The 17,138-nt window shown below is 31.5% G+C and overlaps 1 protein-coding gene across 1 annotated transcript in view; it reads right to left on the bottom strand.

Annotated features, from left to right (window-relative positions):
- Positions 1-1,059: 1,059 nt before the first annotated feature.
- The window catches only part of LOC111701109 (polyribonucleotide nucleotidyltransferase 2, mitochondrial), a 34,932-nt gene continuing 18,853 nt past the window's right edge, over positions 1,060-17,138 (bottom strand). The window contains exons 24-37 of the mRNA XM_023472261.1: positions 16,879-17,114; positions 16,115-16,406; positions 15,492-15,574; positions 13,826-13,964; positions 13,287-13,318; positions 12,935-12,994; positions 12,719-12,821; positions 12,514-12,618; positions 11,733-11,942; positions 11,457-11,534; positions 10,883-10,945; positions 3,309-3,398; positions 1,570-1,641; positions 1,060-1,077 (exon numbers count right to left, since the gene is read on the bottom strand). Coding sequence (XP_023328029.1) covers positions 1,060-1,077; positions 1,570-1,641; positions 3,309-3,398; positions 10,883-10,945; positions 11,457-11,534; positions 11,733-11,942; positions 12,514-12,618; positions 12,719-12,821; positions 12,935-12,994; positions 13,287-13,318; positions 13,826-13,964; positions 15,492-15,574; positions 16,115-16,406; positions 16,879-17,114 — 1,581 coding nt within the window. The remainder of the gene's footprint in view (positions 1,078-1,569; positions 1,642-3,308; positions 3,399-10,882; positions 10,946-11,456; positions 11,535-11,732; positions 11,943-12,513; positions 12,619-12,718; positions 12,822-12,934; positions 12,995-13,286; positions 13,319-13,825; positions 13,965-15,491; positions 15,575-16,114; positions 16,407-16,878; positions 17,115-17,138) is intronic.

Raw genomic sequence — 17,138 nt, forward strand, 5'->3', positions numbered from 1 at the left:
ACTTTGTGATCTAGTAGCTTATTTAGCTTGGATTTTAAGCACACAAGTTTGTGAAAAGCAAATTTATTTGGTGACATATTATCAATTCTAAACATTTTCTATCTTTTGAATAGCTCTTCAGTTAACAGAGTAATGATTGAAAACATACAAGATATCGTGCAATTTATCTTAGTTCTGTGTGGGATGAGACAAATCTAAGAATATTTGTTTAAACTGTGCCGGCATCACAGAATATTCTAGTCATATTACCAAAGATAATCAATAATCGTATCGTATTCGTATAAAAATCAATATTACTCGTTGCAAGGAAGTAAAAGGAAATGACAAGATGTTTTTCTTTTAAGATTTCCTTAATACATAAAAAAGACTTTTATCAATACAACACAATATTAATCTACTTTGCAAATTAGTTTTTTTCTAAATTGGACTCGTGGTTATCTAAAAATAGACGAGGAAGGAAATTGCCATGATCTATCAACCCAAGGTATAAACGATACCGTTGTGAATCCTGGAGAGCCCTCTCAAAAAACAACATCTATATATTTTTAACTTTATCAATTTATTTATTTTTTAAATTTTTTTATGAAACAAATTATTTGATACATGTATTTAATGCAGAATGCAGATAATCATGTTTCCAATCTTCTTGTTTCCTGGCTGTCCTGTAATGCTCGTTCAATTAGCTGCATACCCCCGCCCCCCCAGGAGGGTTAATATGCAGTTTTGAGATGCTGATCAGGCAATTTGTAGTATTTTAATATCAGCTCTTGAGTTTCTTTATTTATTTCAGTTGTTTTTGATATCGGCCATCTATGCAGGTTTATTGCTGACATTGTTGTAATGAGAACTTCCCTTTGTCAGCTGCANATTTTTTGTGAAAATCCGCGAATTATTTTTGTTTTGTTTTACGATGTACACAAAGAGAACATGTTCACAATTAATTTAGAAAATGGGCGCGAAGCGCCCTATAAGGCTAGTTAATATAAAATACTGATAAAAGAAAAAGTAACGAAGCAAAGAATATTCTCACCTAACTGTATCATTTCCTGCAGCTGTCCTCTACTCTGCAATCTTAATCTAAAATCAATTTGATCAATTCTAAACTAAACTTTATCAATTCTAAACCAAATTTAATCAATATAAACTCAAATATAATAAATTTTTAAATCAATTTGATCAATTCTCAATCAAAATTAAGTTAACATTTAATTCTAAAATCAAATTTATCAATTCTTAAGTTAAATAAATCAATTCTAAAATTAAATAAATCAATTCTAAAATTAAATAAATCAATTCTAAAATCAAATTATCGATTTAAAAATTAATCAATTCAAAAATTTAAAAAATCAATTCTAAAATTAAATCGGAATCATAAAAGTCACATCGTTAATAAAATTTTATTCATTTCAGTTAAATTTTCAAATCAAAATAAACAGAAATACATGAGACCGAACTTGTCTAGTGTCTACCTGAGTTAAATATATACACCGGGACCAGGGAGTAAGGAATAGAAGGGAGAGACAACTGACGCGGTTCGCCCTACCATATGATTATACATGCTTTGCAGACGGTACTCCATTTTATAAAATAAGTGCTTATTTCACTTCTATGTCTCCTATTCTCCAAGTATGAGTATTTAACCTAAATTAGAAAATCATTAAGTATTTAAAAATGCAATTGGATCAATAAAGAATCAATCCAAAAAGTACTGTTTCAAAAATAATTTGTTAGAGCGATTAGTCATATTGTTATGAAATGTTAAGGTTCTACTTTCGTAGCTGTCCATAGAAGAATCCTTCATATTGTTAAATGATAAGGATCTATTTCCAGAGCTAGAATGCTACGGGTCTGGATCTAGAGCTAGAACTAAAATGTTGTTGATTTCGATCTAGATCCGAAGAGCTAAAATGTTACGAATAAAGGTCTTGATCCAGAGCTAAAATTTACGGATCTGGATCTAGATCTAGATCTAGAACTAAAATGTTGTTGATTTTGATCTAGATCTTGAGGACCCGAATTCTAAGAACTGTTTACAAGTTCACAACAAGCTCCAAGATAAAATACTACTCCATCCAATTTTCTGGGAAATTTTTGAACTTTTCCTACGTTTTCTTGTAAAAACATATGCGTGCATCAACAGAGATAGGGGTTTAGCAGAATTTAACTAAAATAGTAAAGAATAGAGTAAGATAAAGAAAATTTTAGGATTTCCAGAATGTTGAATTCAATTGAAAAATTGAAAATCATTCTTGTTAAAGTTAGACTAAGTTTGTACAGTGTACACTTTATCCAATTTCTTTTAATAAAAAGCTGCATTGAAATATCAATATCTTCTGACTGAGGAATAGTTATATAAATTATCTAACCATATCCACATATATATATTATACAAGGCTTTCAAGGCACTTAACGTGCTCATCATCTAGTTCAACTTTTAGTTAAAGAGACAGTAAAGGAAAAATGAAAGGGGGTACAGGCTGACAGCTAATCACTTTAGCTCTTGATCGCGACCCATGAAAGTTTTATCTGATCTTCCTGTCTCGAGAAACTGATATAAAACTGTGTCAAAATTATACGAAAATTCATATATGTAAAATTTTGAAAATCTGAAACTTAAATCACGTGACCAGAACTATCACCAATGGCAGAGCAGTATACTGGTCACGTGTCTCCACCTGTATCAAGTGACCACTTTACTGCACTGCCATTGGTGGAATTTCTGGTCGGTAATACGGACGTAAAAATAATATTATGAATGAAATCTATTGAAAATAGATACAACAAATATAAAAGTAAACCTAAATTACAATTAGCTTTCTCTGGGACTGGGATATCATCGTTTTCAGATTGGTTGCTTATTTGCTGAATATGATCTGTTTAAACCTACTACTTTTATATAAAATTGTATATATATTCATTTTCGTATAGATTTGACACAGTTTTATATCAATTTCTCGAGACAGGAACATCAGATATGACTTTCATGAGTCGAGATCGAGAGCTGAAGTGATTAGCTTTCAGCCTATACCCCCTTTCATTTTTCCAAAACCCCTGGGCCCTGATTCATTTTAAAATAAAGCAAAAAAAGTTGCTGAATTAACTTTTTCTATGGATTTTAAAAAAATCGAAATTATCATAAGATTTTTTTTCAAAAATTCTGACAGTCCAAAAAATATTCCCAAGGTCATGTGATGGACTATAACAACTTTGGTTTATGAAGACGACTGTTCGACTTAATTTATGATTTTATATAGTCAAACTAACATGGTACATGGTACAAACATGGATTACTTAATCTGGAGTATTACCTTCGCAAAGCAGGTTCTCATCTGGGAGTAAAGTACGTCAAGGGAGAGGTTTAATGAGTCGTCTTTACCTCGTAAATTCAACCAGGAGTTCTAAAATAAAACATTTTTCAGATTCAAACATTGTTTATTGGGTGGAAGAATCTCAGTTGGCAACTTTTGTCTGGGATATTCATAATTCCGATCGTTTGAGCTCGATAATCACTGTGGGCACATTTAATTTGAAGATCAATGTTTGATCGCTTCATTACAGTTATTCCTCTCCTGATCAAAGCTCCCTTCAACCCTTGAATGGAAACAATTACCATACAGGATAAAAAAATTAAATTAATCTGCAGATTAACAAAAGACCGGTATCAAGCATTAATCTCAATATCCACAGAACAAGAGTTTCCAGCTCGGACCTTCATTAAAGGGAGAGGGATTAGTATGGTTTAAAACTTTAATTGAGTGTGTAGTGTTGGGTTTTAAAAATGTTAGCAAGTTTTAGATTATACATCCATAAAGGTTCTTAAGAATTAACAAAAAGCATAAAAAATAGTTTGTTTTGTCAATAAGTACTGTAGGAAAAGTTGGTTGTTAACTCTTAACGAATTCTATTAGATCTTGTAAAAATGTTTATTATGCCTCCACTGCAGTACAAGAACACAAAGACTTGAAATAACTGGATTATAATTCAAGAAGAGGCGCTCACAACCACCAGAATACTAATCTACACAAATACATTTCATCCTTATACTATATCTCACAAATATTTTTTCATCTGTATATTGAATTAAGTTTACCAAATTTAAAGAAAAACATGAAACCCTTAGCACATATTTCCTGAGTTTAGTTACGCATCTTGTATCCTACAAGGGAAGCAAGAATTCTACATAGATTAAAACAAAACTTCATATTCAGCTTAGTGCACTGAAAGAAGGAGTTTAACCCCTCGTGGGTATAAAAGCCATGCACAACGATACCGGTTTTTTACTCGACCAGATGTGAAGACTGGACTGCTATGGAAGATTGCACTCAAGAGAGCTTTCAGGGCTCAAAACTCCCCATTTTGCATAAGGGGTGCAGTTATGGGTAAATTCCTTAATCCCCCTTAACTGGGTTACAGTATAACATGAAGGAACACAGGGAGCAATCCCCTACACCCTTCTTCCTACAAACCTCCTCTCTCCTACCTGCTCCACAACTCGATGTCAAAAGAACTATTCAGAAAGGCCTTAAAGTGTAAAAACAAGAAACAAGAAGCAAGAAGAAAAAAGAAATGGAACAGAAAAAAAGTGGAAGGGAAATCTCTTGACAGTAGAGATGGGGGCTTAAAACAAGATCAACAAGAAAAAAAAAACTATGAACAGGAAAATTAGAAGGAGATTTGAGCTTTACACTATCTAATTTTTTTTCACCGATAGCGAATGAAGACCAATACACAAGATGGCAGAGGTCCCATCCCCCCCCCCTATGTCCTACTCGAAATAAAAAAAACTGGAAAAACACAAGCTACATGTGTTACAGCTGAAACAAGCAATATAGAAAACAAAACAAGGGGAAAGGGTAGTGACATTGCTCCACTCAGTATAGGCCCCGATATACAGGGTTTGAAAAAAAATAGTTCTTTCTCTTGCAATTTGGCTAACTGCAGGATAATCCAAACAATTCATTTATTTAAATTTTTTCAAAATTAGCCTAAGTATGATTGAAGGATGGACGAGGCTTGGACTATCAAAAATAAGAATAAAACAAGAAATATAGAAGTCTCAAAATGTTTCCATCTGATATCATATAGAATTTTTCTTTCAATAATCATTTTTTTCTTCAAAAATCATTTTTTTCCAAATTAAAAAAAAATTTCTAAGGGCCAAACCTGACACTTCATCTAGTTCTACATATCATTATATCTAATCCTTATATGTATAGTTGAAAATCATTTCTAACATGCTCAATAGGCTACACAATCCATTACCTATTTGTGAGATCAATCATAAATCATAATTAAGTAATGACCATCATATTATTATTGAGAAATTTTTTTCATTTTTCATAAGATGGCTATTAAGGAACATGGAAATTTATTTTCCATTAATTAAAGTTTATTTCAGCAGCAGAATAATTTTCTGATGCAACTTCCATACTATATCTACAATATTCATATCCTGTCTAAAAATGAGGGGGAGTTTATCCTTTATTCACTTAATTATTCTTTTTGCCTAGGTGTTACCTGAGTTAAGTGCTAATAGAAAATTAAGAGTATCCTCTGATTAGGTTTTCATATTTCCCTTTTTATTTGTTTTAATAGGTTTTGTTGGAATTTTTTATCTGAATGAAAAGATATTGGATAACAATGTTTTTAAAAAAGTTTAACGAATTCTATTAGGTCTTTTTCTCATAAATTACAATAAAGAGGATTAAACCTGGAATAGAACAATTCTATGTGTTGATGAGATAGTTAAACAAACTGGAGCCAACTTCCATCTTTATTCTACTCTTTACATTGTAATTCTGCACTTGTCTCATGAAAGAGACATTCAATAGGGTTTGCAAATTGAATACTAACCCATGTTAAAACCTTTAATATAAATTTTGTCAAAAAAGTCTAAAGAATTAAATATTCAGGGTGTTATTTTTTTTTTTTAAACAGCAGTTTGATGATTTGAAATAAAATTTTAAAAATTGATATCAGAGGCTAGGCAAGATTTTTCATTCTTTTTAATACTATTTATCCAAAAATTCATTATTTCCCCCAATTCAACCAAACCTATTCTATTTTTACATACCTTGGGATGATTTTTGCAAAAGCATTCAATTGAAAGTAGGTAAAAAATTTTAAAAACATTAATATTTAAGAAAATATTTATTTCTTGGCATCTGGATTCACCGTGAAAGTTTGTGCAACTTTTGGATTGACTATAAAAAGTTTTTACTGCAAGAAGTTGAACTTTATAAAATGTACAACTTTCTTTCCCATAACAATATAAAGACAACTGTCATTTAATATATGTGCTGGGAGTTCAGCAAAACATATCACAGTGCTTAGAATCCGGATCCGGAAACATTGGATCCGCAAAAATATCCACGGATCAGGATCCCAGGGGTAAAACTCAACCAAAAACTGAAAACAAAATTTTTTTACTCCTAAAACCCAAATTTGAACTTTAAAAAAAGAGAGATTATAAAAATTTCCCCATTTCTGAATGGTTCATCAAGTTTTAATATAAAAATAAGCGAAAAAAAATAAAACAAAAAATTTGAAAATATTTTTTTTGTTAAAAATATTCAGTAAATCAAAGAAATGACCTGGATCCGGATATGGATTCAGATCCATTTTTTTCCAGTGCGGATCCAGGATCCAGATCCGCATCAAAATTAAATGGATCCTAAGCACTGGCTTATCCTGTTTTTCTGCTATATGAATTTATGTAATAATATATGCACTAATTTTGTTAAAATAAAAGATATAACATATAAGATAAAAAAGAAAATATAGTATTCATAAAAATATAAATTTTAAGTCTTGTTTTCCTTGCAAACACATAAATGGAAACAGACATAATTATTATTTGTTTGTACATCATATTTAAAAATCTAGTTTGCCTCTGTGCTTTGTCAACAAGAAGAATACAACTACTCATATCCATTCTGACATAAGTAGGGGTTCCAACAAAAAGGAAAAATGAAGGAAAATCATTTTTTCGCGACCATTTTGCATCATTATGCAATTCGTTCTCTTGCAAAAAATGCGAAAATTTTCGCTTTTTATGCAAAATTTTGCTTTAATCTGTTTTGTTAAACATTTTTAAACATGTTTAGTTCAATTAAAACTATGATAATTTCAAATATTGAACCATCATAGCAGAGAATTATCTTTTGAGCGATTAATTAATGCAGCTATAAAACTCAAGGTTTTCAAAAAATTTTTTGCATTTCGTGAAAATATTTTAGAATTTTCAGGAAATTTTTGCATTTTGCAAACTGTTTGCATTTCGCATTTTCGCAAAATTTCGTTTCGTTTTGGCTTCATTTATTATTGCGAAAAAAAGCGAAATTTCGAGAAAAAGTTTACTAAATGCGACCGAAAATTTACTCATTTTTTGGGAAACATTTCGTTTGTTGGAAACCCTAGAGATAAGCAAGCACCCTGGACTAACTAGGTTACAATGTGTTCTGTTTCTTTAACTTATATTCTTTTGCTTTTTGGTGAATAATTCAACAACCTCTAAACTTTTTGTTTATTATATTTTTTTATTTAAAACACTAGCAACAACACAAAACTGTAAAGGGAAAAGGAGAAATATAATGGTAAGTCTCAGCTTGATCAGATTAAACCAAACTCGTAAATCACCTGAGCTTTTATAATAAATTATAATTTAAAAATGATATATTTGTATTCTGTAAGCTGCTTATGTTTAAATTATTGTATATTTTCAATGTAAATCATCAAGGAATAAAGATATTAATAAACTCTTGAGCCAACCAGTAATACACACTGCTGAAATTGGACCATCAGGTTTCAAGTTAAAACACCTAAACTTTTTGTTCAGAATATGTTAATTTGCAGTCTTCTGAATTTTTTTCTTAATTTATAAAAAATGCCCCCTAGGGAATTTTCCGCAAATCCATTTTTAAAATATCTCAGAAATCAAGTGCATTTGAAACCTGATGGTCCAATTTCAGCAGTGTGACTTGTGTATCTCTGAAATTAGATTTTAATTCCATCTCTTGATTTGAAGATTACCTAATATACACCCAGCAAAGTTTCTAATTCTAACAAAGTAAAACTTAAACAAAAAAAAGTTAAGCTTGTTTATTAAGTCACACCCAGTATTATGTACGAGAAAAATATATTTCAAATGCATTCTATATCTTGAAGGAAGCACAGATGTGTTATATATCGGATAACAACATTCCACTCTTCTTTACATTGGATATTATGTCCTGGTTGCAAAACCAATATTGGACCAAAAAAAAATTTTAAATATATTTTCATTTTGTCCCATTAAGTTTACTGAAGGCCACATTTTCCTATCACAATTTGAAAAATTTAAGATTTTTAAATAAAAACATTTTCTTCCGCAATTTCTCCCAAATATGCAACCAAAAGTCACCTAAACATAATCTAAACTTGAGAAAGGTGAGAAAATTTTCTTCAAAATTTGAGATTTATTTTATTTAATGATTATCAAATGTTTAGTCAATTCAAATCTGGGTTGTTAAAATAAGTTTTAAAAATAACAATACTTATTTTATGTTAAACTAACAACTTTTCTTTGCAACTTCAAGAATTAGGTAAATGGCATTTTATAAAGTTTTAAAAATAATATTTCTGACATAATAAAAAATTGAAATTCAATTAAATGCTTCTAGAAATATTTTCTACTAGCGCAAATAACATATTAGATAAGAATTCTCTCTATATCATCTCCTAATCATATAAAAAGAATATAAGACCAAAGGTAAACCATCTTTTTTATAATCTATTGTTGTCTCAAGTGTCAAATTTTACTTTATTGTTAGACATATTTCATGATTTAAAATAAAAAATCACAGTTAAGCTTGATGTATAGTAAATACAATATGAATATTCTACAATATTTCTCTCTATTGTTTGTTTTCTTTTTGATGCATCACCTTCCTGTTATTTCTTGCAGCGAAACAAAGAAGAAAAAGCCTGTTATTCTTGTTCAGTCATTATTTGTGTTTTAATTCTATTTATGATACAATGGCGTGGCATTAAAATCCTCAGATGTTTTAGGGTTAATGACATCTAAATAAAAGATGCAAAGTCTAGTCTTTTAAAAATTACTTTCTCTTTTACTTTTAGGAACTCAACTAATTTAATCTAGTCGTCATTAGAAAGACCCGGAATTGATCGAGAGTTTATCAGGCAATTTTGCATAAACATCTCAAGCAATTTTAAATGCACAAAAAAGACAGACCCCATTTTGGAAATGGAAGGAATAGGGCTATTTTGAAAAAAGTAGAGCGTGTTTATCTCTAACAACTGTATACCAATGTAGAATATAAAACCCAGTCTTCTTTTCATTATTCAAGATTTAACCAAAAGGATGAATCCCAGTAGTGCAATATATAAATGATACTGCGGAATGTGGAGGAGGAGAAGGAGGAGGAGGAGGAGGGATTTCTTAAAAGTCCTGAAATTGCTATGACATATTCTATGCCAATATTTTTTGTATACTTTTTTCCCCAATATACTCCAACGGCACCCTTACTATTAAAGTTTGAGGTGTAAAAGTTTGAAAATATGCAGATCCTGATTAGTTTAACTAATTAAAAACACCATATATAAAATCTTCAATACTATTGAATAACAAATATCTAGTGTGTTAAAGCTGAATAACTTATTTCTTTAATCTGCCGGTATCTTACATGTTCTCCTCAATTAAATTTTTTTATTCTGTGCTTTTACTGTATCTACCCCTTCTTGCCAGCCATTTAATCAATACATTTAGCTTGTTTGTCTGTATGTACCTAAAAAACGTCATAAAGGCTGAACCGATTGGGCTTAAATGAGATATTTTGTAAAAAAATGTTGATTTTTTGTTTAAATTTAGAAGTCTATCAATGAAGAAAAATTCGCAAAATATTGAGATTTACAATTACGAAGAAAAAATGGGAGCTTGAAATGAAACATTCACAAGCTTAAATTATTGTATAAAAACCTAGTGTTTGAATTTTACATTAAATTCAAACATTTTGTTTGGCAGAAACAAATATTCATGAATTATATTTGTCTTCAAACATTCTTGAATGGAGAGTATTTGCAAATAATTATAAGAAACCTTAATTATTTTCCATTTAACAACACCAATTTAAAAACGTTTTCCCATTTTGCTATTTCAAAAAATGTTATTATAATGATTTTTTTGGACATTATGAGTAAATAATTATAGCTAAAAAATAGTTGACCCAAAACAAAATATATTTTCAACAAAAAAATGTGAAAAAACTTCTATTTTACTCTGATGGAACTGTTCATGTGACCTTATGGTTGGATTGAAGAGTTAGGGGGGGGGGGGGTTTACCCCTACTCCGCCCGGGAAAACGATTGAACCGAAATCTTAGCAAACCCAAATTTTAAATTTGCATATTAATTATGCAAATTTTGAATTTTTTTGTTTTGGGCTAGAACAATTTGAAAATGTGTTAGTCTATTTTATCCGGCCCCCACGGCCACGCCCCTACTTAAGAAGAAAAAATCTAAAACGGTGCCAATTACGCCACATTGCGCATTCTACTTTCTACTGAGTTGTAGTTAGAGCATGAAACTACTGCAGTATCTTGATTACCCAGTCCCAAGTTTTAGCGTTGTCTATACTTGGTACAAAATATACATTATACATCTTCAAACCAACATTGCTATATCTTTAAAACCCTTGGTTCAAGGTTCTCATGGATCCAATTTGTCTGCGGAGAGCAATTTAGAAAACCCACAACAAATTTCAGAAAATCAGGTTTCTACAAACCAAGATAATAATTCCTTTTCAAATTTCAAACTTTTTGACATTAAGCTTGCGCTGCATACTTTGAATAGTTTTTCCTCGATAAAATAATCAATTGTAAAATACCTGAATCTGTTTTCTGTTTGTCTCCAATTCTAAATATTTGTCACATCTCTCCAGTAAATGATCCTGGAATGAACATTAAAAATTAAAAGTTTTACTAAAAAAATAGTTTAAGGTCTTTAATAATCATTGCAAGAAAACAAAACAAAGAAATTTCTGTCATTATTAATCTTCAAGTTTGTTAGTGTGTATTTTTGACGGAACATTTAAATTGCGACGCAAAAATCAAGCTGTCAATATTTGTTTAAAGAGCAATGTGTGGTAGTTGAACTAAGATTATAATAATCTTATGAGGAAAAAATGTAATAATGGAAATTCTTAAACGAGATGAAATGATCTTGATGTATTCTTAAACGAAGGCTGCAACGTAAAAACATCTGATTTAGGTCTCAAATGAATCCTAAAAAATTCTCCACATTACTGCAATCTCAGTTCAACTAACATACATTGCCGGTCACTCCCTTTAAAGTTTAAAAGACAAATGAGAATTGAATAGTTTCAGAGCTATCCAATCTTGATTGAGCTCAGCACAATATCCCTGCCTTGAATTCAGAATTGAATATACTTGGATCTCTACCTTCAGTTCTTGACTGATCCAGTCTGGAAGGGATTGTGTAGAGGACAGCCATTCTTGAAGACCTTCTACTTTTAATCCCTAAAAGAGTATTTGTAAACACAAAATGTGAATTGATTATAGAAAAGTATTTTTAGAATCAATGTTTACAACTTAAAATTTTTTTTTTTTTATATTTGTGAGGGACTGGGGGGAAAGGAGAAAAAATTTGACCGAGATTATGCAATATAACAATTTAGATGCTCATACAATCATTTATATTGACGACCACTGTAATACCTGTAGTACATGAATATTCTTCTCTACATTGCTCCAGTTCTTCTCCATCTCAAACTTGGTGAACCCGTCTATCCTCTCTTGCACCTCATCTATCATCTCCAGTTTGTACTGGAGGCTAGAGGACATCATGTCCCTACTCTCCTCCCTCCAGTCGTCAAGGTCGGCTACCCTCTCCTCACTCAGCTCTATATCCCACAACCGATCTGTTATCTAGAAAATCAATCAGAGATCAGAATTTTTAATTTTGTTAATGTTGAACAATTAATCTTGATAATCAATGTGAGCACTTTTAAATTTGAATATCAATGTTTTATCTCAACACTAAAGTAGGAAAATCACGGTATATCAAAGGGTGATTTTAATCCGTATATCTGCATAAGATGGAGATCAATGTCTTATCCCGAGAAAAAAGTTCTAACTTCAGATAATTTTAAGTAAATCCTGGGGTTGAAAGGAACTGCCCGCGAAGTTTTAAGAGACCCTGGATTCTTACTATTTTGTGACTTCTGGTAATTTGACCCTCATAAGACCCCTGACCACCTTCAGAATTAAAGGTTGTGGAGTGAGCACTGGACCCAAAGCGACTTTTAAATGCAAAAAAAGAGGCTCTGAAACCCCTTCAATTTTTTTTTCTTCTGGGGCAACCTGTAGATTTCACAGATACTTGGAAATCAATGATAAACATCCTTCAGGCGATCAATTAGATTTTAGTGGGCTCTTCATTATTTTAGATAGTTTCCTAAATATTTTGTCGAGAAATTCATAGTTTGCCAACATTTACCTGCTTAAGCTGATGACTAAGTCGACAGTACTCTTCCCAAACAATGTTAGGATTCTGATCTTGTCTTGAATGAAGTGAACAGTCCCTCGCCAGAAATTCGAGGTTCTAAATATTTTTTACAAACATTCAAGAAACGTAAAAATCGCGTTCAAAATTGAAAACCTTAACAATATGTGACTAGAATTTGTAGAATTTGCTTTATCACCTGCTCATACAATGCCGCAAGTTTCTGCGTGTTCTTCTGCGCTAGCCCAACCAGAGGATGATCTGGTTTACCAAGATGGCGACCAATAAATTTAATGGCCGAACTATAATACCCGTTTATTGCTAATACTCATAGTACTCATTTAGATTTTATACAAATGTGCAAAATGTATTATTTTAATTTTGAAAAAGAAAGCAAATGCAATAAATTTGTTTCCTGTTGTAGTTGAGGAATTTCTTGTTCACGTCCAAATTTTCAAGATTCTTTTTCAGAGATCTGAGTGAAAAGTTAAAGATATAGGAGGATGGGAGAACTTTTCAGTTTAATTGTAGAATAAAGTTCGTGATGGTGGTTCATCTTTAATTTTATTTCCAGTGGGATAAACTCATGAGAAATAAACATGCACTGGTTAATGGGAGGCAAAAAAGTAAAGAAACAAAATTTTGTCAGTTTTATTGGGAAACAAAAAGGTTTGTTAGGAGAAGGAGTATTCAATGCCTGATACCCCCCTCCCCACCCCCACCCTGCAAACGCCCTTGAAGTATCCGTAAATTCAAGTCTAACAATCCTGTGAATTGATTTAGCGCCTTCTGTTACATCCTGGAAACAGCTGACTCTTGAAAAATATTTTAAAAACTAATTAAAGATATTTAAAAAAACACGTTCTAATTTTTATGCATAAATTCTGTATTACCTGGAATACGATTGGAAATTTAGTATCAAGATGTTAAATTGATATCTAATTATTATTTGAGTGATCATATCAATTATAATTATCAAATTGATATCTATTTCCAATTAATTCAGAGTATTTGTGCTAAACAAGTAGGATGTAAAATGAAAAACTGCTCATTTAAATTTGAAATCATAGTTGCATTCCACTTTATTTTGGAGACCACTAAAGCAACCAAAATTGATAAAATATTAAAAAAAGGGCCGAATTTAATGAATTTGAGCCGCGTCTCAAATCCACCAATATACGGTTTCAATTGAGCGCCGGCTTAAATCTTGAACCATTAAATACAATACTAAGTGAAAGCAATCATATTTTAGCCGCGGCTCAAATTCTTTAAATTCGGCCTTAGGATTCATAAGTTGTCAGCTTTCCTTCAGTCTGGCTGCATTGAAATTGTCAAGCTGAGAAAGCCAGCGAACCAAGGTATTAAAATCTTGACAATTTTTACGAACAATATTTGAAACTTTGTCATTTTTCAGAGTAGAGGGGATATCAGTGCCACAGCTAAACCTGAAATAATATTAATATTGTCATGGTTAGCGCTAGATTCTTAAAAATCAAATAATCTCAAACATGTTTGATATTAACAGGCCCGGAAGGGACACCACGAAAGCTCTGTTCAGTGTAAGAGTATTTATTTCACCTTGAATTTGGTCTTACGGGAGGGGCCACCGTGCGCCGGTTAATACCCCTCCTCCAGTTATGGCCTTGGATATTAATAACAAAAATAAATAAGAAAAGCAATAAAAAGAGAACTGAGCCAATATATCAGAATTTATCATAATTATTTATTTCACGTTCTAAAGACAGATTAATATGTGGTGCAAGTAAACTAATATATGAATTTATTTATAATTTTTTTCAGCAAACTACTAGAAGACTTGAAGACTCCGGGCGCATCAAGTGAATAATTATAATTTATAGTCTTTGGTTAAAGCGGCAGGGTCATGAGAACAGCCAGGGGGGTGGGGGCCCAATTGGATTATGTTTTTAATTTGATTAATCGTGTATACCCCTTTCTCAAATTATGAGAAGGAATTTTGATATCAAATATGTTTATAATTATTTTATATTCCTATTATATATTGTTCTTAACTAACTTGCATATATACTTAATAATGTGCCTTAAATATACTCATTAATTAAAGTTGTAATTTTGTTCCTTTTACATGCATATAACTTTCCTAGCAATTTCTTTTTGTTAACTTGCTTTATGTCTCCATTATTGACTATTGTTCCTAATTCATGTTCATTGTACCTTGTAACTCCTTGTACAGCATGTAATGTATGACGTTTTTTCGCATTTGTTTGTTTCTTTTTTGTTACTTTACTTACTCGTAAAATGCTTAATGTACCTAATCCTAACAGTAACACTGTGTCCATATAGATCCTAAATCATTCAGTTTTTAGATTTTTTGTTCCTGTTTTAAGAAATTTACGAACCTAAAAAGTCCCCCCCCCCCTCTTAAATCCTGTGTCCGCCCCTATGCTATAATTCATTAACAAAAATATTTTGCATGTTATCGATTATACTTTAAAAGTTAACATTTCGTGATTTTACTTATTAGTGATTATTTTCAATGTTAAAATATCAAATCTTTCCCTGAGTTAACGAGAAGAGAGAAAGAGAGAATTCTCAAGTTTGAAAAATATGTTTTCTGTGACTTTTAGAGTACTATGGGTACTACTTCTACCAAAATATTCCCAGCCACTAGGACATCAGAACACAATAGGAACCCTGGATCATACTACCAGCATACTTCATGCACATTGTTACACAAGGATAGTCATAGTACGGATATTAGTACTCCAATAGTACGTTTTGTATCCAAATCTGCCAGGAGTTTGTAACATAGCTGGAGCTTGGGAGAACTGCAGTATATCTATAGTTATACAGACAGTCTAGGGGTTTACACTGGACCAGGATTCTACAGACAGTCACCTGGCTCTCTAGTCTAGTATCTAGACACAATATTTCGCAGTACGAGCCTTTTAAGGGCACGGACAGTTTAAGACGGCGAAACAATTGCTCTGTACCTCTCATGAATATTATCCATTTCTTTACTAATTTCTTCGATCAACTTCATTCTTGTTTTCTGCGCGTGAAGAACATTCACTTTCTGATAATATGAAAAATTGTTCTAGATTAATTAATAAACTGATTATTAATTATTATAATTATAAATACATAAAAACTAATTTCAAGTAATCCTCCATGCAAAGCTTATTCTGATCAAGTTTAAACCCTTTTTTTGACAAAAACTGTTCTTTTTCATTTGTGGTTTCTCTGCTGCGCAATTTTTGCTTGTAAGACACAATAACACTTTATACGACGTTATATCTTAAAGGGTACCGTTGTGAATCGGGCATTGCTTTAATTGCTTCATTTGTAATACAAGATAGTTAAATAATAGACAGACATAGATCTGAACTTTTGGATGACATAGCGCTAAACTAAAATGCTTCAATTTATTATTTATTTTATTTATTCTAAGAATTCAGACATAAATAATTTGGTTTACTTCTTAAAATGGATAAAAAACGAATCAAAGAAAAGGTTAACAAACGATTAAGATTAACCTCAGAGCGGGGGGGGGGGGAGAATTGATTTAGTGCATTAGGATAGAACTGAGCCCAATATTAAATGAAAAAAAATTTACCTTCTTAGCAAGGTTTGACGTTTTAGAAGATTTCTTCTCAATCTGCATGTTACTTAAATACAGTGTCAGCGTTTCTTTAGAACTCAAGTTTTTGGACGAACTTTTTAAATCTGGTTTCAAGTCTGGTTTCAGTTCAGAATCAACCTTGGAGTCTTTACTTTGAGAGTATTGTGTTGAGTGAGGTTGTGGTTGGGTTAGCTCCAGGTCTGGATTGGACAGGAACGGGATGGGTTTGGTCCAGATATCTCTGGTAAGCAGATCATCGGCATTAAAATGTCTGGCCGGGTCCTCCCTAAAATATTTATATTGTTTATAAATAATTTCTTAAATCAGTTAAAGGGAGTGTTTCTATAACTTGAAGTGACATCACATTTAATTTTCAAGAGTTAAAAACTGTACCCCTTAAACCTTAATCTAAAAAGTGGTGAATTCTGTCAATTTCCTTTTTTTCTCTTTGCTGCAAAAATCTATGTATTATTACTTTTTGAGAAATCATAATTGAAAAATCAACTTTGTCAGGCTCTAACCTAGCTTCCTCCATGTAGCCGGATATTATATTATGTGATACTGTTTCCAGTCACTAGTTTGTTTTGATATATGTTTCCCTTAATAAACTTTCTGTTTTTTTTGATTCACGTCTCGCCTTATGAACTTAATTGTTTTTATTTTTCATTAAACAAGTTTAAGTAATAGCTTGACAAAGAAATGAGCTTTGTGTTTTAAAATTACTGAATTGACTGAATTTTAGTGAAGATTTTGCTTACCAAGAAGATACTCCAGGTTCATAACTATTATTTCTCCGCATACGTTCATAATATGGTGGACTTAGGGTTTCCTTGACTAGATCAGAAATCACTTCTCTGTTATATCTCTCTGTTCCTGATGACACATGTTCAGATCCTAATTTAGATTCAAGATCTAACCCTGATTCAGGTTCAGATATAATACAGACTTCATCATCTTTAACCAAGTCACTTGCAGATTTCTCAGGGATCTTGTGCTGACAAATCGCAAAATAAAATGA

This window comes from Eurytemora carolleeae, unplaced genomic scaffold, assembly GCF_000591075.1.
Source record: "Eurytemora carolleeae unplaced genomic scaffold, Eaff_2.0 scaffold346, whole genome shotgun sequence".
Classification (NCBI taxonomy): Eukaryota; Metazoa; Arthropoda; class Copepoda; order Calanoida; family Temoridae; genus Eurytemora; species Eurytemora carolleeae.